Genomic DNA, 21616 nt, shown 5'->3' with positions numbered 1-21616 from the left:
AAAACAAAAACAAAAACAAAAACAAAACAAAACAAAACCTACAAACTATCCAAAAATATGACCTGTGTACACTTAATTTACTTATATGCTTTTTCTCATAATTTTCTGAGACTTTAAAAGGATGTTTACAGGGGTACCTGGGTGGCTCAGTGGGTTATGCCTCTAAGTTCAGCTCAGGTCATAATCTCAGGGTCCTGGGATGGAGCCCCACATCAGGCTCTCTGCTCTGCGGGGAGCCTGCTTCCCCCTCTCTCTGCCTGCCTCTCTGCCTACTTGTGATCTCTCACTCTGTATCAAATAAATAAAATCTTTAAAAAAAAAAGGAATAACAAAAAAGGATGTTTACATCTCAGCTTCTATTTATGTGTGTATATAGATATATACACACACATACATACATCTTTTTTTTTTTAAAGATTTTATTTATTCATTTGATACAGAGAAAGAGAGAGATCACAAGTAGGCAGAGAGGCAGGCAGAGAGAGGGAGAAGCAGGCTCCCCACCAGACAGAGAGCCCAATGCAAGGCTCAATCCTAGGACGCTGATATCATGACCTGAGCCGAAGGCAGAGGCCTTAACCCACTGAGCCACCCAGGCGCCCCACATACATACACCTGCAAACAGAAAGAAATATTCTGAAAAAATTGTGAGTATAATTTGATATGGGATGGGATGCTTTTAACAGCTGGAAGGATTTCACACTTAGAGCCCAATTTACAAAACTCTGGGGTTGGCATTGTTTCAACTCTAGTCGTGGAAGTCATAATTTCCCAAAGATTTTTTTTCTGGATTTGTAAATTATTTGTGTATGGCACGTACATCATTTCAAAAATGAAGTTATCATAGCTAAACCTGGCTAGGGATAAATGAATAACTTTGGAAGAAATTCCTGAAAGCATTATTCACTCCCACTGAAATCAGACAGCCATTTTCATTTCTTAGCTAACAAAATTCTTTCTTTGCAAGCAAGCAATCTAGGCTTTCACACTGCCTACCCTTAATTAGCAGAAAAAACTTGCTGCTTTGTAACTCAAATAAATATGAACTTCCCATATGGTAAGGAGTGACTATAAAGAATAGAAACTCAATTTTGTTCCAGTTTGTGTGTGTGTGTGTGTGTGTGTGGTGTGAGGTAGTGGTGGTAGGGATGTGGGAGATGGTTAGAATAATAATGAGATTAAGATGAAGTGACACTGAGGGACTGAAGTGGGTTTGTTTTAACTTGTAAGAATAACGAAGGAAAAGAATGGTTGTCCGAGAGACTAATGTAGGGAAATGAGCAAACCGCGCACTGCTTGGCTAGCTACTATTGGTTGATATAATCTGTCCCAGGTTTCTGACTCCCCAGACACTGGAACCTGATGGATGGTGGGAGAAACGGAGCGCTCACTCTATTCTTTCCCTTACAGGTTCTCCAGGCCAGAGCTTCCTTTTGAGCATCTGATTTCTCTAGATTCAAGAAAATGGACCAAAGCTTGAGCTTCATTTTAAAATCGAAATTTGATGCAGCTTCAAGGAAAATTTTATAAAATTGCCAGTAATGCAACCATCATCATTAGACATCAAGTTGTGTCAGCCTTGACTGTATTTGTTGAAATTTCGTACTTTGAATCTATAACCATTCCCTTAAACACTACTTGGAATTCCATTTTGAGCCTCACATTATTACATAAATTTGGTTCAGGGGCATTTGTTTTAGCAAGTATATTCAAAGGGTTTGCTGATGGGAATTTTGAGGATTTTTGTTTTCTGAGAAGTACCCTTATGTAATGAAAATGGGAGAAATCTGGGAGTCATATAAAATATTTATATCCTGGTGCTACAATTTATAAGCTGTGTTACTGAGCAAATTACTATACCTCTCTGAGATTCAACTTACTGATTTAGTATGTGTTGTACTAGATTATGGTTAAGATATAGTTTTATATATGTATACACACACACATATATATATAGAGGATAGCACCTGGAATAATACCTAAAAAATAACAAGGGTTCTATAAATTAGTATTTATGACTCTATGTCATATCAAATGCTGCATCAAGCTTCAAAGTTTTGTAAGAAGCACCCCTGGAATTAGAAAAGTAAATTTAGAATTTTACTTTGGCATTGAAAAATTAGTTGTGTGTATCAGTGTATCTCTCAGCCTAAAAGAAACAAGGCAATGAAACTAAAGCAAACCTAACCTTGTGAATTTTATGTCAATTGTTGATAATATTAATTTACAAAATGAGTTGTCTAAAGGACAAATTTCTCAAAGAAATGGAGATGGACCCCCCTGAGCCTATTGTTTGACAATAGGTTTTTTGATGCCTAAAGTCTGGTTCCATTAACAAATTAACGTTGAATACCATGAAGGATATAATTATTTTAAATCCTGAAAACCAGCCCTTTGTAATGCAAAGGTGAAGATCTAGACTATTTCAGAAATATTTTCTATCACTTTGCCACCCATTTTAAACAGATCTTTGGTCACAGGTCTAATTAATTAAATGGATGTATGTTTTCCCCTAGCGATGTTCTTCTTAATTCCTGGCCAACCACATGGAACTGTGCCACGAAAACAGGTCGCACAGCTTCTGCTTGGCTCAGAACACACAAGATTACAAAATCTGCTTATCCCTGTTTTGTCTTAACACCTGTGAAAAAAAAAATACAAGACTGTCATGTGGCACACAAAAGGCTCAGGTATCTCCCTGTTTAGAAGTTGGCAGTCCTGAACAGCAAGAGGAAATAAGGTTGTAATATTAATAAACACCTGCTGGCTCTATTCTACTCATTGGCTCCATCCCAGTGAAACAGTTAATCAACTAAACCTAACAAAACAATTGTCAAAACCCTAAGGCAGTCTATGTTACCACATGGCTCTGAGTCCACCCTGTGAGAAAATACGAGAAGCCCATGTATTGTACGGTTCTGCAAAGTAGGAGAGCAGAGTGTATTCCTCAGCAAGAAGTTAAAAATAGCAACAGTAATCATAGCCTGATTTCCCGGTGCCAGGCAGAGTTGCAGGTGGATATGAGGGACACTACAAGTGAATGAGAAAAGAAATGTCTCTGCTTCCCTGGAAGTCACGTTCGAGGGGGCAGACAGGAGACAAAGGATAAACCTTAAGCCTAGTGAGTCCCCTTCCTATTACTCTCGGAATCACTCCGCACATTTCCCTCAGGCATTTGTCAGAGAGGTGGTGACTTGCGGGTGGGGCGGAGACAGAAGGGGCACAGCGAGGACCACCACAGGGAGAAAGAGGACTCCTGACTGAAAAAGAGAGCTTTGAACAAAAATCTGAGCAAAGAGAAGGCACCAGGACTGGATAAACTGGGAGAAGATGGCCTTCTCCCAGATCAACGCAGCTGCTCAGAGCCGTGACTCAAGGAAACCAGGGAAGTGATTGTCAAACTACCTCTGACCAATTACAGATAATGCTCTTTCTGTGACGAAAGGCAGCATGGCCTCTTGGAGTAAAGGAAATCCAAATAATGCTGTGACATTCATAGTATAGTCTTCTCACTTAGCAGGGTTAGCATTCTTACTAAGCCTTGAATATGTACCTCAGAACCCACTCTTAGGGAGGATTTGAAGAACCATAGTGATGCTGCTTTAAAAATGTACTTTGTCAAAACGGGTTTTCCACTTTATGTTCCTAGGACTTACTGCAGGTGAGGTCACGTGTCTTGAAATATTTAAGCTCTCAGTATTTAAAGTAGCATGTAATATACAAATCCCATTTCCACACACACAGATCAAATCTTTGAGAGATCAAATATCTAGTTGTGGGGGAGAAAAAGGACAGGAAAGCACAACTTTAGAAAAATACTACTGACAAATATATTTTACAAATTCCATTTCAAATTAGATAAGAAAGGAAGATAAAATAGCAGGCATTCATGTTATAGATATAAGCTGGTCTGAAGACACGTTCTGTAGCCAATTTATGTGTTTCCCAGACCATATCTTGCACAAAGGACTTCAACAAATATTTCCTTAAAGAGAATAAAAATGAGCGATAACCAAGCCATTGACCAGCAAATGCATTCTAGAGATAGAGAAGAGTAAAACAGTTCCAAGGGGACACCTGGATGGCTCAGTGGGTTAAGTGTCTGCCTTCGGTTCAGGTAGTAATCCCATAAGCCCCTTAGGCTCACTGTTCAGTGGAGAGTCTGCTTCTCCCTATCCCTCTGCCCTTCCTCACCTCATGCTCTCTCTCTCTCTCAAATAGGTAAATAAAACCTTTTTAAAAAATAGTTTCATTATGCCGACAAAAATGTACACCGAGACATGCATTAATATCAAATAAAGGAACCACAGAACAATTAAACAGTGGCATTGCATTCCCTTAGGAGAAAGATTGCAAACACTGAATGTAAAGAGATATCAAAATATCTTGTGCATCAAATAGCTGGGATATAGGGATACACATTCATTACTTTTATTATATAGAATATTTAACACACACCCTTGAAGAACCTTTCCTTTTTGTCTATACTAAAATGGTGGAGATAAAAATAAGTTTTAAAAATATTACTACTTGCCTACCCAAGGCTTTTAGCCATGAATAGCCCAGGAATTAGAAACTATGGAAATAGAAGGAGAGGCTGGAGACCCAAACTGCAAACCTGGTTTCTTTTATATTTCCCAGTTGGACTATTAGAACTGAATTAAAGAACTTTGCTGAATTATTCTGTTGGCATAAGTGAGTCTGGCCAGAGGTTCAGAAACAGAAACACATGGCAGTGGGCACAGGGGAACCTCAGACAGCCGACTGTGGCTTCACTCACATGCACCTACTCCCTCTCACACAGAAACACACAGACGACTCTCTCACTCGTGAATCAAGAGAGCAACCCCTTCAAACTTTTAAAATTAGAAAAGGCATGTGTGAGCACTCTGAATCAGAAACATTTCAAGAACATTATAAGAATAATTTGTCTATTTCGAAGATTATTTAATGACACCGCTACTTACCAGTGTGTAAATATAATTGGAAGTGAAAGACAACCCTAGTCTATTGGAGCAACATCGCCTGACACTTCTCTATACTAAACCAAACAGACTTAGACCTGACCTGGTTATCATAGTGATTATTTTAATTAATTAGTGATAATGCTAGTAGTACACCATTTTAACATACAGGGAAATGGCATTAAAGAGTAGTCATCATCTACTCCAATAACTACCTGAAATATCAGATTTAGAGAATAAAATCAGTGTCAAGGGACCATCAATTCCATTGTTAATGAAATGTGCAAGTATGCATATGTTAGAAAAGTACTAAAAGTTAAAGAAGAAAATAAAAAGGGAGAGTGGTGATAGTAAGATGTGACAAGGAGGGGTGCCTGGATGGTTCTGTGGGTTAAGTGTTTGCCTTCAGGTCAGGTCATGATCCCAGGGTCCTGGGATCAAACCCCTTATCCTGCTCCCTGCTCAGCAGGAAGCCTGCTTCTCACTATCCCTCTGCCTGCCACTCCCCCTGCTTGTGTTCTCCCTCTCTGTCTCTGTCAAAATAAATAAATAAAATCTTTTAAAAAAAGATGTGATAAATATAGGATCAAATAAGTGAAGTGTTAGCAGTAGAATCTAGGTGGTGAGTTCACTACAAAATTATGTCAACTTTGCTACATGTTTCAAAATTTTCTTAATAACAGGAAAATATAATTTAGGAAAACATTAAGAAGCGATAACCTAGGGGCACCTGGGTGGCTCAGTGGGTTAAGCCTCTTGCTTTCGGCTCAGGTAGTGATCTCAGGGTCCTGGGATCGAGCCCCACATCGGGCTTTCTGCTCGCTTGGGGAGCCTGATTCCTCCTCTCTCTCTCTCTCTCTCTGCCTACTTGTGATCTCTGTTTGTCAAATAAATAAAATCTTAAAGAAAAAAAAAAGAAGTGATAACCAAGGAAAATGAGTTGAGAACTCAAAGACGGAATAGTGGAGGAATCATGGCCTAAGAGGGAGATAGGGTAGTACAATGGCTTAAGAGATAGTTTTTAAAGTTAAACATTTGCATCAAGAATCCAATCTCATTTCTATTATTTGCCAGCTGTGTAACTGATGTGATTTCTCTGTAAGCCTCTATTTGGACATTAGCAAAATGGAGATGATTTTGCCTATTTTATAAAAATATGAACACAGAAAATTCTTAGGAGATTTATCACACATCATTAGCAGTGCCATTACTAACAATTAGGAAAACGAACAAAATACCGCCAGAAGGGGTAGAAATAAATTAGCTGCGTAAATACTGGTCCCTGGAATGAAACATACAGTGTTAACAGTATGGCACATTAGTAAGATGTTTGGGGGCACAAAAAAAGAAATACTCAAATAAAGGTAAAATACCATTTTTGTAATCTCACATAACAAAAAGTCAAGATGCAGATGATGTTGTGGTTGATTAATTCAACAGCTTAATAAGATCAGAGAAATGGAGGGAAATTTGTTTCCTCTCATGATATATTGGCTACAGCAGCCTCAGGCATAATTTCTTCTCATCTAAAAAAATCTAAAAGCAAGAATAAAAAGGAATGTATACCTTGCACATCTCCCTTGTTTTCAGGGAGAAAGTTTTCCCAGAAACCCTATGCTATTTTTACCCCGTGTCTCATTAGTCAGAAATAGATCACATGTTCATCCAAAAATATTCACCAACAAAGGAGAATGAATTGCGAGGATTGGCTTTGAGCAGTCATAGTTTACCCTTTGGATTTGGACAAGGGACCCATACTCCTGAGTGCAGTATTGCCTAATATCTGAAAAAAAGAAAAGGGGTTGCATTGATAAGAAAGATGAATAAAATAGTTGTTGAGTTGGCAACCCACAGTTGCATGCTACATATGGAAAAATAATGATCGTGTTAATAAAAACACGCAAATTACATGCTGATCTCAATAACTGTGTGACATAAAGTAACAAGAACCTCTGTGATAGGAGAACATTTTTTAAACTACTGGGATTATTTCTATAGCAAAGGTTCTACCAAAATATTCCACACTGAAGTTGATTACATGGTGAATCTATGTTACATGCACTTTTAATTAAAGAGCATGAATGCTTTTCAGAAAACAAAAGAGATCCACTTTTTTTCCCCTCTCTTTTTAGAGAGGCGAGAGTGAGGAGCAGAAGGAGAGGGAGAGAGAGAATCCCAAGGAGACTCCGCACCCAGTGGGGAGCCCGTCACAGGGCTCGATCTCACAACACTGAAACCATGATCTGAGCTGAAATCAAGAGTCAGATGCTTAACTGACTGAGCCACGCAGGCACCCCGAAAGAGATCCACTGCTAAGCAACAAGTATCCCTCTATCAGAATGTCTCTGATACGAAAGTGCTTTTGTTTTCTATTTCTGTTTCTTTAGGGTAAATGTTAACAAAAATTAATAGATTGGTCCCTATTATAGACCAAAAACTTCTAAGTACCTGTTATGAAGGTGTTTGCACTTATTAGTTATGAATAGTTACACTAAGAAATTGGGCATAAATTGCATAATTTATTTCAAGCTTATTCCATAAAGATGTTCTAAATATAGAATGTGGTATTTTAGGCTGAGTTTAGTTGACGTAAAAATACAGCTTCCTAATATTTAAGGAGGACATTTAGGCCATTGTTTCAATTCTGTTAACTGAGGTGAAATTAGAGGAAGGTAGTCAACAGGTATAAACTTCCAGTTATAGTAAGTAATAACAAGGGATATAAGGTACAATGTAACAACTATAGTTAATACTAATATATGATAAACAGGAAGGTTAAAAGAGTAAACGCTAAGAGTTCTCATCTCAAGGAGACATTTTTTTTTAATTGCATCTGTATGAGATGCTGGGCGTTAACTAAACCTAGTATGGTAATCACATCACAATATACATAAATCAAGTCATCCTGTTGTACACTTTAAACATATACATATCCAGTGATATGTGTCTATTATTCCTAAATAAATTAGGGGGAAAAAAGCTATTAACTAGGACTAAAATTTAGGTAGATTGCTCTGTCATTAGATGCTAGGAAAGTGGATTGAGTGGGGCAGTGTACATATGAAGCTTTTGGATAAACAAAGTTTTACACGAATAGGGAACCAGGCAGCCCTTTGGAAAACATGCCCTCGGTCCCCAGCTGATAGTATTTTGTGGGCTTTGTATTCAGGCCAAAAATCTTTGGAGTCCTTAGGGAGCTACAGTACCAACGTTTCAGCTAATTTAGCATCATTTAAATGGGGTCTTGCTATATATCTTTGGGTCTTTCTTTATTTCCAATTATTTAATGGATTTATTGAAAAACAGTTTTATTTCAAAACTCATAAAAAAAGACCTATGTAATTTTCTTCTCTTATATATTGAAAATACATGTTACTGCTTTGAATTAAATTCACTTCACATCAACAAATATTTCCTGAGTTCTTACCTTTTGCCAACCTTGTGTTAAGTGATCCAGAAAAACAATGAACTTTAAAACATAAACGTGGACAGCTAGGGTTTCCAGTAACCAAGAACTGAGTTTTGGGTATCCTCAAAAAAAAATCTTTCTCTGACATGTTCTGTCTGTTGAAGACTCTGTTTGGGGTAATATGCCTCTGGATCAAAATTAAGTCAGGTAGAATAAAGGAAGGGTATTGCAGCGAGACTTCTGCTGTCCTTATACATATTTATATTACTTTAAAATCTTATTTAACAATAAACATGGATTTCTTTGTAATAAAGAAATAAGCATTAATTAACATCTTTTGTAACACTAATGATAATTAATTTACATTCATAAACATCTCGGAAGTTACAATATGTAAGTTATGGGTAACCTCCAAGATGGCCCCACCGATCCCCACCTCCTCATGGTATCCTTACCCTTGTGTATTGCCCTCCCACATTGTATCAGGGTTGGTCTATATGGCTGATAGGATATGGCAGAAGGGAAGATTGTCACTTCTGAGATTAGGATGTGAAAGGCTGAGCTTTCCTTCTCAGGATTCTCTCTCTCTATCATCTATCACTTTTCGATTTCCATCTCTCCCTCTCTTTTGTTACTTGCTGTGGGGGAAGCCAGCTATTGTATCATAAGGTAGCCCTACAGAAAAGCAAAGGTGCACGTGAGGGAGAGCTAAGGCCTGCCAGCTACCGTAGAGCTTGAAAGCAGATCCTGTAGCCCCAGTTGAATGTGCAGATGATTATGGGCCTGGCCAGCATCTGCTCCGCGATCTCATGGAAGACCCCCAGAAAAGCTCAGAAACTGTGAAAGAGAATAAATTGTTGTTTTAAGCAGCTCGGATTTGAGTAACTTGTCATGTAGTAATAGATATCTAACGCAACATTCGGTATCATCCCCTGACTGATAACCCTTAGCAGAGTCTATTTCAGTTACTGGAGAGTTTATTCAACAAATAGTTATTGAGCACCTACTATATCCTAATTAATTTGCTTAGATTTTCTACCTTAAAATGTTATTCTAAGAAGCCCATTTTTGAAAGGAAGAAAGAAAGAAAGAAAGACCCGTTATTCCTCAAAGCCAAAGATTTTCAGTGTATATATTTCACTCAGCTATTAACATGAGCTTCAAAAGTTATTAAAATAAATTATTTTGTATCTGAAGCATGTAATTTGCTCTTTTCAAATAACTTTCTGATTACTGGAGATGCAGGTTTGGGATACTTATTTTAACTTATTTTTATTTGTTATATAAACAGGTTTTTTTTTTTTAAAGATTTTATTTATTTATTTGACACACAGAGAGAGATCACAAGCAGGCAGAGAGGCAGGCAGAGAGAGAGGGGGAACCAGGCTCCCTACTGAGCAGAGAGCCCGATGTGGGACTCGATCCCAGTACCCTGAGATCATGACCTGAGCCGAAGGCAGAGGCTTAACCCACTGAGCCACCCAGGCACCCTTTATTTGTTATATAAAAACAGTTTTATTTGTTATATTTGTTCTAGCTAATATAACAAACTCTCAAATCTCAGCGGCTTAAGTCCATCAAACTCTTTCTCATTTGTGTTAAGTCCAAAGTAGATACACTGGTAAGGGGGAAAGCTTTCTGTGTGGTTTTTCATATACTCTGGATCTTTCCTTTTCACGAGTCATTGGCTGGCCTTTTACATCTTGCCAACAGACCAAAGAAGAAAGGCTGTGGAGGACCAAGTAGAATGTTTTTATGTACCAGCCCTGGAAGTGGGAGACTTCACTCCAACCACATTCCATTGGTTGGATCTTTTGTCTCCTCCCAATTCTATGAATCTTTATCAAGCCTACGGCTCAGAAAATGGACTCTTTTCTGATCTTTAAGGCCAGACTGTTCAGACTTGAAAAAAACATTCTTATTCAATTCCTTGTTTAAAAATCTAAAGATGGCTATCAAATTTTTGTCCCTTGATTTTCTGCTAAAACAGGTTGAATCTCTTCTTCTTTTGTTGTTGCTGCTGTTTGTTTATTTTTAAATTGAGATAGCTCTCCAAAAATTGAGCAGAACTGGTAGGAATACCAAATTTTTATATAATTTTTCAAAAATAGGTAAGACCAATATAGTAATAATATATTTCCTTTGAAATATAATTTTTGGCAAGTTTCTTCTGATTTGTATTTAAAGTACTAATTAACTCTGAATGCTTTGTCTGAATAGTATATAAAAAATGAGATAATAAAAAATGAATAATTTTTCCTCTGGGTAGCCATTTACATAAAAAATCAATCACTTTATATATAAATTGAGTTTATGTGAATATCCATTTTATAAACGTGATTTATACTGGCATTTTAAATCATAGTTGTGTTGTTAGTTGTTTCTCATATATGTGTATTCATATACATATACCTACTACATGTATTTTCATCTTGCATACACACTCGCACTGATTCTTAGACCATATGTTTCATGTGGTTCCAACATTATTCTGCTGCTCGGTGAAGGGCCACTAGAGCAAAGACCACAGGTTATAAAATTTTCATAATTTCTTGGCATGACTATTAGTGCTGCCCAAGGGTATATTAAATTAGTCCTTCTACCATAGAAAACCTTCTAAACTTTTTCCCCTTGAAATAAAATATATTTTTTTGTAAAAGAGGCCGGAAACAATCAAATCTTCTATTTCTGGACCAACATTGTAATTTCACAGTTTTATTTCAAATATACCACAGCAGAAAGAAAAATTGATAAATCATAAAATAGAAAATTAAACAAAGCTATGAATCTTATTTTTTATTCCTAACAAAGAAGTAATTGAAGTGATTTAGAATGATTCTGGTTTACCTAAGAGAGGAAGCAAAACAGCCCCTAAATCTGGATAAGCATTTAGCAATAATATGAAAGGTGACCTAATTCGGAATTGTAAAATGCCACCCAATGGAATATTTATATCACTACAATGAACAAACATACGGCATTGAAATTTTTGTATTGAAATACAACATTTTAAATCACCCTGAAAAAATCAGATTAGTTATTTCTTTCACTGTGAGGACTAGGCTTTCATTAAATCCCGAGTACATTCTTACTTTGGGAGTAATTTATTCTTTTTTTTTTTTTTTTTTGGTCTTGGAGACTCAGTAATGACTATAATAATCTCCATAATCCATAATCCAATGGTTTCTATCTGGTTCTCAATCCAATAGTCTACAAACCAGGTAGAAAAACAGGCAAGAACCTGAAATGCAGTCCTTTCTAGTCTTATGCATTTACTTAAAGGTCCCCCAAGAAGCAAGTTTTATGCCTCTTTCATCCACATGAAATGAAGTAAAACAACAACCTGTAAACCCTCCCACTTCCAACACCTACAAATGCGAGATAAAGTAAAACTTTTATTTTAAATACATAGCAGAAATGCACAAAAAGAAATGGTTTTCCGTAAGTGTTAAGAATAAAATGAGGGGGCACCTGGGTGGCTCAGTGGGTTAAAGCCTCTGCCTTCGGCTCAGGTCATGGTCCCAGTGTCCTGGGATCGAGCCCCACATCGAGCTCTGTGCTCTGCAGGGAGCCTGCTTCCCCCCCTCTCTCTATCTGTCTGCCTCTCTGCCTACTTGTGATCTCTGTCTGTCAAATAAATTAAAAAAAAAAAAAAGAAAGGCTTAAAAAAAAAAAGAATAAAATGAGAAACGACAGCGAGTGACTAACTCCTAAGCCTTTGTAGCAAGGATTTATAATTCAACATTATAAAACATCCAGAGATATAATCCCCCACGACCAAGGGTCAGGAGCCATAACAAACAGAAGAATTAGACCCCAATAACATGAATAATAAAAACAGTCTGACAGAGCATAGAAAATAAGTATTTTTAAAAATGATTAAAAGTATAAAAGAGAGAGTTGATATTATACAGAAACCAAAAGACATCATGAGAGAAATCTTGGCAGACTTGAAAAAGGATCAAATAAGACATTGATAAAATAAAATTTGATAAACTGGAAGATAGATATGTTTCTTTTAAAAAAGAAAGAAAGAATGTATTGACCCAAAGATAACAGAGGTAAAGATTAAGAGTTGGAAAATGTGAATGAGATGAAGAAATATGGAACATAGAATGAGAAGATACACATGTCTGTAAGTCTTAAATGAAGAGGAAAAAGGAGAATAAAAGAAAGGCAATATTTAAATAATATACTGGAGTTAATTCTCCAATGATCCTTTCCTGGCTAGGAGAAAAGTTAGAATCTCTGAAAAACTTGGATTGTGTTAAGAGCACCATACATGTTAAATTTTAAGATTGATCTTTAATAAAGTAGGAATAAGCTATAAGGCTTCCAAACTATAATGGGGAGATAAAAAGGAATAAAGAAACTTGATTGATATAATAGAGGCAGGTAAGGAAAGAAAAAGAGTAAAATAGGTTGAATAAAGTAAGATTTTTCTATGGTTCCTTAATTCCAAGAATCAGATTCAAAATTCTTATCATGGAATAAGAATAGATATATGAGACTATTTAACATTATGTTTTCAAGATATTATCCAAATGGAAAAGAGCCAATCTATATTACTGTATTGTATTTAAAATAATTTAGCTAAGGTTAAATTATAAACTTGGAAAGTATTCAATAAATAATGTTATTATCACCAAACCATCTAAAAATTAAGATGGATTAGGCTCTCAGAAAATTAGATAATGTTTCGTGACATGATTTGTCGACCTCTAACAGAGAATATCTGGCATGATTAAACCAACACAAAAGGGTTTTGGAATGCCCAGTTGTACTTGAACAGATGTAGTGGCTGAATAAAATAGTTCCTTCTGATGTGGTTTCTACTTCCATCTTCTGCCCAAGGTTGCTAATATGATGAGTCAGCATTTTATATATTTAATGATACAAGAAAATTTAAAAAATAAAAGAAAGATATCTGGTGTTATATTCTACAGTTGCTCTAGTTCCTTTAGGTATCCACATAGCATGGGTTCTGGTCAAATTGTGATACTTGTATTTTGGTCCTTATCATCTTGATATCCCATACCCAATCACATGTGGCTTCTTTAAGTTCTTCCCTCCAGCTGTCCAGAGTGTGACCTAACTCTGCCCTGCCAAGCCAATGCTATAAATGACAAAATTTTCCAGTGGCCTTCTTATAATAAATGTACCTGCCTTGTGTTCTGTTCTATATAATGCTTTCTCTTTCAAGCTTTCAATGTAACAGCAATAATATCATTTAAAGTGTGATCCTCTTCTGCTTAGGTAACATGTGAATTTCAATTATGGCTCTATCATGGAATCTAAGACTTGTGTTCAAGGGCAAAGTAGATCTGTGAGAGTGTGAGTAGAGCTGTGAGACTTATGGGAAACCAGTAAACTTATTGAGCCTTAGTTTCTTCACTTGTAACATGGGAAAACATTACCTGAGCTGCCCACTTCAAATGATTATTGTGAACAGTAAATGAAATAAAGTACGTCAAAGTAAATTGTGTAAACCTCTATGATTTACTATTTAAAAATTCTTATTCGAATGATTGATTTTGCTAGAGCCAATTTTGAATATGGTAACGGCTTGGACTCTGAATATTTTAAAGTGGGTGTTCCATTTGAAACACATAAATAGGCAGTTATCTACACTTTCTTCCGATGTTTTGAAAGTCTTCTTGAAATTAACTCTCATTGAGAAATCCAGTTGCGTCCAGATAATAGATATATTGACGTGCTTCCTGACTACTAATCACCGAGGTTCAAGAAAGCCAAAACGTGACAAATAAAAACCGGCCATCTAGAGAAAGTGGGAAGTTTTGCCACATTCATCTATTCTCTTCAACAACTAGTGATACAACTGACTCATTGATATGATCATTGAAAACTTAGAAGTCTTTTTATTAGCTATTCTGCAAGTCCAGCAAGGGAGCCAATTGGAGAAGTAAATATAAAAAATTTGGGTCGAATGTAAGAGATATTCCCCCTTTATAAAAGGAATGATTCCCACTAATTAACTGTAATATACTGTAAAGTCAGTAACGGGAGCACCTGGATGGCTCAGTTGGTTAAGTATCCCACTCTTGATCTCAGACCAGGTCTTGATGTCAGAGTCATGAGTTCAAGCCCTGCATTAGGCTTAAAAAGAATAAAATTAAAATAAAGTCAATAACAGTTTCCTTTAATGCAAATGATATTACTTAACCAAAAACTGTTATCAGTGCAACTCAAAACATACGTAAGTAGAATCAATAAGTCTAGTAACTGGAGGAAAAAAAACAGATATCAGGTCAGTCTCAGAATAAAGCTACACACACACATTTTTATTCTCTATTATTAGTTTTTTCAAGTAATAGTAGATAAAATGTAAGTGATCTTTACACACATTTTTAGAAATACTTTTAGATAGGTAATAGAAGAGAAAGATGTCAACATCATCAACTAGATTGGTCAACATAATCCAGAAGAAGGGGAAGCAGTGTGACATTTTGTTGGTAGTGAACAAGTAAAGAAAAATATTTCTATGAGTGTGCCCCCCCTTAATATGAAATCATTGTATATTCTGTGGGCCAATCAATGAAACCTACTCTGCAATTCCTAACTTTAGACACCATCAAAGTACAAAAAGGGCTAGAGCCTCAAAGCATTTTAGATGGTAGCTATATTTATTATAAATTAAATGCAATTGTTTTCTGACTACTTTGTGTGGCCCAAGGGCAGGTCTCAGGACAGAGAAAGAATCTTGCATCCATCTGCCAATATTTTGTTAAAAAAAAAAAAATCCAGTCATCGTATTTCTAAAAGTTTTTATAATGCACTTAGCTAGTCCACTGGTGGTCCTTTCCATAAAAGACTTTTGAAAATAAATATTTCAAAATGTCAGAGGAAAGGCAAAATGCCCTTTTAACCGATGAAAAATCTCAACTTTAAAATGCATCTTCATTACATGGAGGACAAATCTTTGAAGCTATGCCTGTGTAATAAAACACTGGATCAACATTGTAGGTAAGTACCGACATCCCGGTGACTTATTTGAGGAACACCGGTGTTTAGTGGAATACCAGTGGTCTCAGGCACTTAGAATTTTAAAAGCAGAAAATTAATTGCCATTGATCCTTCAATTGAGATTTATGAACACAATGCAGTGTGCGAGTGGAGTCGGTTTTGTTGGTTTAACCCGCGCCTGTGATATTTTCTCCCAAGCCCCTGCACCGGCACTCAGGTTGTACATTCCACCTTCCCATTTTGAAACACAGAACACATTTCTGAGTCAGATTTTTCTAGATGTTTTCTAAGAAGGTTTATGATCACAGCTGCAGTAGTTATGGGTTGGTTTATAGTCCATTGCCCGTAGATGGGCCCATATGTCCAACAGAGTTTGTTTGATACCATACCTTCCACAGACACGGGGCAGTTCTTGAGGTGTGCCTATAAACCTGCCGTTAAATGGACCAGCTGTACTCATAAACTTACATTAGCGGCCTCAATCCACCCGCCTTACAAAAGTCATTGGCAATAAATCTATGTTCAGTCTATATATGCACTTTTAAGTATTTTTTTACACTTCTGAAAAGAAAATATAAAATATATCCAAGTCTTCTGTGATCCCGACTGAAATAAGAGCTGATTTCTTTGGGATGTATAAACAATGTCTTTAAGGGCCTCACTTTCCATTTCTTTGCAAGATGTCCATCCTTCTTGACAGCCTTGATTCCTCAGCTTAAAAAAAAAAAAAAAGCAAATGATAAATTTTAGGGTCTTTTTTTTTTCCACCTGAAATCTTTTGATAAGAAATTTCAAGGCTTGGGCATGATTCATTCTACAGTCCCCAGTTCATGCGTTCAGTGTGGCAGCTCACTGGGGAACCAGGAGTGAGCAAGGGTCAACACGATGACCCACAGTGATTCAGCTCTAAGAGTGTGTGTCTTCAGTGTGGTCACCCAGGACCACATCACTTACACGGGATGGACCTCCTCTACTTTCCTCGTGGGCCATCAAAGACCAGTGGTGATTCCCTAGGCCTCTGCAGGAAGGACATGGTTAGAAGAAGTTCTTTCTTTTCCATCTAAAATAGAGTTCTGGTCCATTTTGTTCATCAACTTTGTTTTATGGCAATGTAGTTCTCAAGAAATTTTTATTACTTGTTTTAGCTCTCTTCTTGGGCATTAGTTATGGTTTTAGATTAGAAAAAAGCTCCATATTTGAAATCTTAGTTAGAAATTCCAGGGCTAAAACTTACTGAAGTGTTTTGGGGTGGACACTCGGATCTCTGAGTTTCTTCTTTCACAAAATGGAGAAAAGTCTGCATGTGAAATAGTGCTAAATAGACATTTGCGAAAGCTCAAATCTAGACTTCCTCTCCCACTCAGCCACAGCATCATTTCAATTTTTCTACCTAATTCCAGAAACTATCACTTTTCCCACTTACTGTCTCCTACTCCAGATGAGGAGAATGGTAAATATTTCCTGTCTGGACTAGCAACAGCATCCCATCTAGTAATCCACTTTCCAGTGTTTCGCTTTTTTAGACCATCTTTCTCTGAGATTCTCACGGTCTCTTCTTTCTCTTGCTCAATTCACTTTAATTCCAAATGTATGCATATATTTCAAGTTTTTTTCTTAAATTACAAGACATTTCTGCCAATTTTAATGAGTCAAAGATACACTTTTTAAAAAATGTTTTGAAAGAGTTTTAAATTACTTTGAGGATATACACTGGCTTTCCAACTAAAGCGAACTTAAAAAGTCTTCTAAAAGTTTCCTTTGCCTGAAAATTCTCATCTTGAAATGGCTGTGCTTTTCAGAAATTTACAACAGCAGGTTTTCAGTGAGTTTTGCAAATATAATCAACAACTTTTAGATAGCATAAGTGATCCTTTGGATAAATTTATTTGATATTGTATTACTAATCTAAGTGCTATCTCTGTAGGAAAATCCAGTGGTGACAAAATTGGGAATGGTGATGGAGGAAGTAGATATAAGAGTTCTTATTAAGTTCTCGTTAGGTAACAATTATTCAGAAGTAGGCTAGGTTCTCTCTCTCTCTATCTGTTTCTCTCTCTCTCCCCCCCCTTCACTTTTTTAAGTAGTAAGAAAAGAGGAATTTATATGTCCACCTCACTTTTGGGGGGTAGGAGGATAGGCAGTCAGAAATTCTTTTCCCTTCCTTCTCTGACTCAGCACAAAGTATTTCAGATGACCTTGTAAGAGCATTCAGCATTATTGGGCCACTCCTTTCTTGTAATACCATTGTCCCTAATCTCCAGATACACTACTATCTTGCCTTCTGTCACTATTTTGTTTCCTGAAGAAGTACATTCTCTTCTACTTGGCCATTGGATGTTATCTTTGCTCAGTGTTCGGTCGCTGGCCTTTTGCTCTTCTAATTTTATATCTTTCCCTAAGTAATCTCATTTATACTAATATCCTTAGTCACCACCTAAACTCAGAGGACCCACAAATTCTTCTCTGTAGCTGAAACCTTTTCCTGAGCTACACATGTATATACCCAACAGCTGATTTCACAGTCTCCAGCCAGTCTCAAATGTATCACAAATTCACTACATTGAAAACCAAAATCATGATCTTCCCTTCCAAACCATGACTGTTTCCTGTCACAGTGAAGGGAACTAACATCTATCAAGTTACATAAACCAAGAACCTGAATTCATCCTTGAACTTACCTTTCCTTCAACAATCTCCTTGCCACATCTAATCCATCACCAAATTATGCTAATTTATCTCCCAAACAAGCTCTGAAATCCATTCCTTTTTCTTTATCTTTATTACCAAGTCTATAGTTCAAGCAACCATCATCTCTCTGCTGGCCTACAATATATTTTCTTTCCGGTCTACTCAAATTCACTTGCCCCCCTCCAGTGCAACTCCGTATCTGCCCAGATACTCTCTTCCATTACACCCTCCCCCTTACAACTCCCCAGTTACAATTCTTCATTGGCTTGCCATTGCTCTCTGAATGAAGACCAAATAGTTGATATGGTTTATAACACCTGAAATAGTCTCATACTTACCTGCTTTCTCAGCTCTATCTTGTACTATTATCCTTTTTGCTCTTTCAGCTGAAGCTTTGCTGGCCATAATTAGTCCCTCTTAATCATCATTGCCACCTCTTGCCCTAAGTCCTTTGGATCTTGAGTAGTCTTTATTTTCCAATTTAGAGTTCAAACCTATTTACCTTTCAGAGATTGGGATCCTAATCCCCGAACTAGATCAAATCTACTAATTGTAAGCTCTCTAGTAGAATGTACATATTCTTTCTGGTACTGTTAGAATTTCAATTTTACATTCATTTTGTGGCATTTTTATTGCTGTATTTTGAATGGGCATTAACCTTCCTGAAAACATAGACCAATTTTACTCAACATATAACACAGAGTGAGTGGTCAGTGGTATTCGTTGCAAGAATTACTTGATAAACCTGTCTACAATGGTAGATCCACCTTTTCAAAGTGTCACACAATGACAGTGTTCTCCCTGTGAGAAGCTATGTAATGAGGAAGGGGAAACATGGGCTGTGGAGTCAAACAACTGTGGTATGAAACTTCTTTTTCTCCCCACCACTTCGAAGCATAGCAACTGGAATCCTCTCTGACCATTTTTTTCCTCCTCATCAAAGATAGCACTGCGGCACCTGGGAGGCTCCGTTGGGTGAGCATCAACTTTTGATTTTGGCTCAGGTTGTGATCACAGGGTCCTGAGATCAAGCCCTACGTCCTTGTCTGGCTCCCTATCCAGTGGGAAGTCTGCTTCTCCCTCTCCCACTGCCCCACCCCTTGCTTGGGCTCTTTCTCCAGCTCTCTCTCTCTCAAATAAATACTTTTTTAAAAAAATTTTACTTATTTATTTGACACACAGATTACAAGTAGGCAGAGCAGCAGGCAGAGAAAAGAGGGGAAGCAGACACTCCGCTGAGCAGAGAGCCCGATTCGGGGCTCGATCCCAGGACCCTGAGATCATGACCTAAGCCGAAGGCAGAGGCTTAACCCACTGAGCCACCCAGGCATCCCAATAAAATCTTTTTAAAAAATACTGCTAATGGCTCTTTTCCGGTTACTGCGGCGCGAGAATCATGAGCAGCAAAGTGTCCCGCGACACCCTGTACGAGGCGGTGCGGGAAGTCCTGCACGGGAACCAGCGCAAGCGCCGGAAGTTTTTGGAGACGGTGGAGCTGCAGATCAGCCTGAAGAACTACGATCCTCAGAAGGACAAACGCTTCTCGGGCACCGTCAGGCTTAAGTCCACTCCCCGCCCCAAGTTCTCCGTGTGTGTTTTGGGGGACCAGCAGCACTGTGATGAGGCCAAGGCAGTGGATATTCCTCACATGGACATTGAGGCGCTGAAGAAACTCAACAAGAATAAGAAGTTAGTCAAGAAGCTGGCCAAGAAGTATGATGCCTTTTTGGCTTCAGAATCTCTGATCAAGCAGATCCCACGAATCCTGGGCCCAGGCCTGAATAAGGCTGGCAAGTTTCCTTCCTTGCTGACCCACAATGAGAACATGGTGGCCAAAGTGGATGAAGTGAAGTCCACCATCAAATTCCAGATGAAGAAGGTGCTGTGTCTAGCAGTGGCTGTTGGTCACGTGAAGATGACAGATGATGAGCTCGTGTACAACATCCACTTAGCAGTCAATTTCTTGGTGTCCTTGCTCAAGAAGAACTGGCAGAACGTCCGCGCTTTGTACATCAAGAGCACCATGGGCAAGCCCCAGCGTCTGTACTAAGGCTCAGTTCAATAAATCCTAGTGCTACTGTTAAAAAAAAAAAAAAAATACTGCTAATGATGTCTTCTTTCAGGGCTGTTACGCAGTAAGAGACATGGAGTAAGCACCTTTTGGATAAATAATTTAACAAATATATTTATGCAAATGACAGCAATTTTTAAGCAACTACTATGTGTCAAGGATCATCATCATCATCATTTTTGCTTCTCAGTGTGGATGCCAATTCATTGAAATCCATATCAGCTGTGTCACTTGTTGACATTCAGTGTTGTCTTGTAGTTAATCTTTTCTGTGCCTGCATGTTTTGTTTCCTCAAGATGATTAGGGAGCAGGTATAATGCCCTAAAATTGTTTTTCTTTTAAATGACTTTCACTTCTTATTATTAAATATTTCACATAAAAAATGCTAGTAAACATATGTTGGTTGATTTATTTAGTAACTTCAAATACCAATTGCACAGCTAATCCCCAGGAAGGAATACTTAAAAAACAAACAAACAAAAAGGTCCATAACCTTGGCTCTTAGAGAATTTCTAAAAATCAAACCATAGGGAGTAAATAAATACCAGCTCACAGGAGAATTGTTTTAAGGTATAAATATTACAGTGTATGTCAAGAACTTTGTCATCATAATAGAATTTTAATATATGAAATGTAAACTTAGAGAAAATTAGTAGTTGCCCATAAACACCTTTAAAAAATTTATGGCTTTAGTTCTTTTCCGTGTCCAAACCAGCTTTTAGGAGACACTCTGAAAATTAGAAACATTTCCTCAAATATCCTTTACGTGTTTTGTGGGAAGCATAATAGTAGTGGATATGGAAAATATTCTATTTTATTTTGAGAGAAATCCTCAACGGAATTATTCTATGCCACGGTTAAGCTGCGAGTTTGTGCTCAACCCTCTTAGCTATAATTCAAATCCAAAAAGTTAGGGTGACTAACAAAACTCAGCATTTAAAAAACAAACTAAGGCCTTAATTCAATTTAAAATATCTGTAAATGTTGCTTATCCTCCCTGAATTGAAGTAAAATGCAGACCTTAATCTTTGGCTAAAGGAAATGGTCTTGCTAAGGATTCAACATTCTGGGCTATGAATTCATGAAATAAAACTTGCATTTTTACGTAGTTATAACATTTACTCTTAAAAGTGCGTTATAAAATTATGGCAGTAGTGCCAGTTCATGAGAGAAATTTTGAGACATTTTAAAAGCATAAAGAAGGAAAGAAATCAACTCCACTTGATGAGTTTATGACACCAAAAATGGGGGGGTATCTAAACTCAACACTAAAGGCAATTCAGACAGGCTGGAGTCTTTGAGATGCACCTTGGCTTCTCTGCAAAAGCCTGAGAGAAAATCTGAGCAAAGTGACCCTAACCTCTAAGTTAGACTTGGTCCTTGAAAGGGATTTGCTATTCCAGATTCTGAGTGCCATATGGGCTCCAGTGCCAGGATTTGTCTCTTGGGCCAGTTCTTTATTAAAATCATGGCTTAGTCCATCAAAGAGCTGGAGAATCC

General features: G+C 37.4%; 1 protein-coding gene across 1 annotated transcript; it reads left to right on the top strand.

The window, feature by feature from the left end:
• Nucleotides 1–19416: 19416 nt before the first annotated feature.
• On the top strand, nucleotides 19417–20142 carry LOC125103187 (60S ribosomal protein L10a). Its single transcript, XM_047735042.1, has one exon. The coding sequence runs from the start codon at nucleotides 19442–19444 to the stop codon at nucleotides 20093–20095; it is 654 nt and encodes a 217-aa protein (XP_047590998.1). The 5' UTR covers nucleotides 19417–19441; the 3' UTR covers nucleotides 20096–20142.
• The last annotated feature ends 1474 nt before the right edge of the window (nucleotides 20143–21616 follow it).

This window comes from Lutra lutra, chromosome 6, assembly GCF_902655055.1.
Source record: "Lutra lutra chromosome 6, mLutLut1.2, whole genome shotgun sequence".
NCBI lineage: Eukaryota > Metazoa > Chordata > Mammalia > Carnivora > Mustelidae > Lutra > Lutra lutra.
The sequence above is the reverse complement of the archived record's forward strand: the minus strand, read 5'-3'. Positions and strand labels throughout refer to the sequence as shown.

Bases quoted from the DNA above. Each gene is read 5' to 3' on its own strand.
- LOC125103187 (XM_047735042.1), top strand. From the start codon at position 19,442: ATGAGCAGCAAAGTGTCCCGCGACACCCTGTACGAGGCGGTGCGGGAA.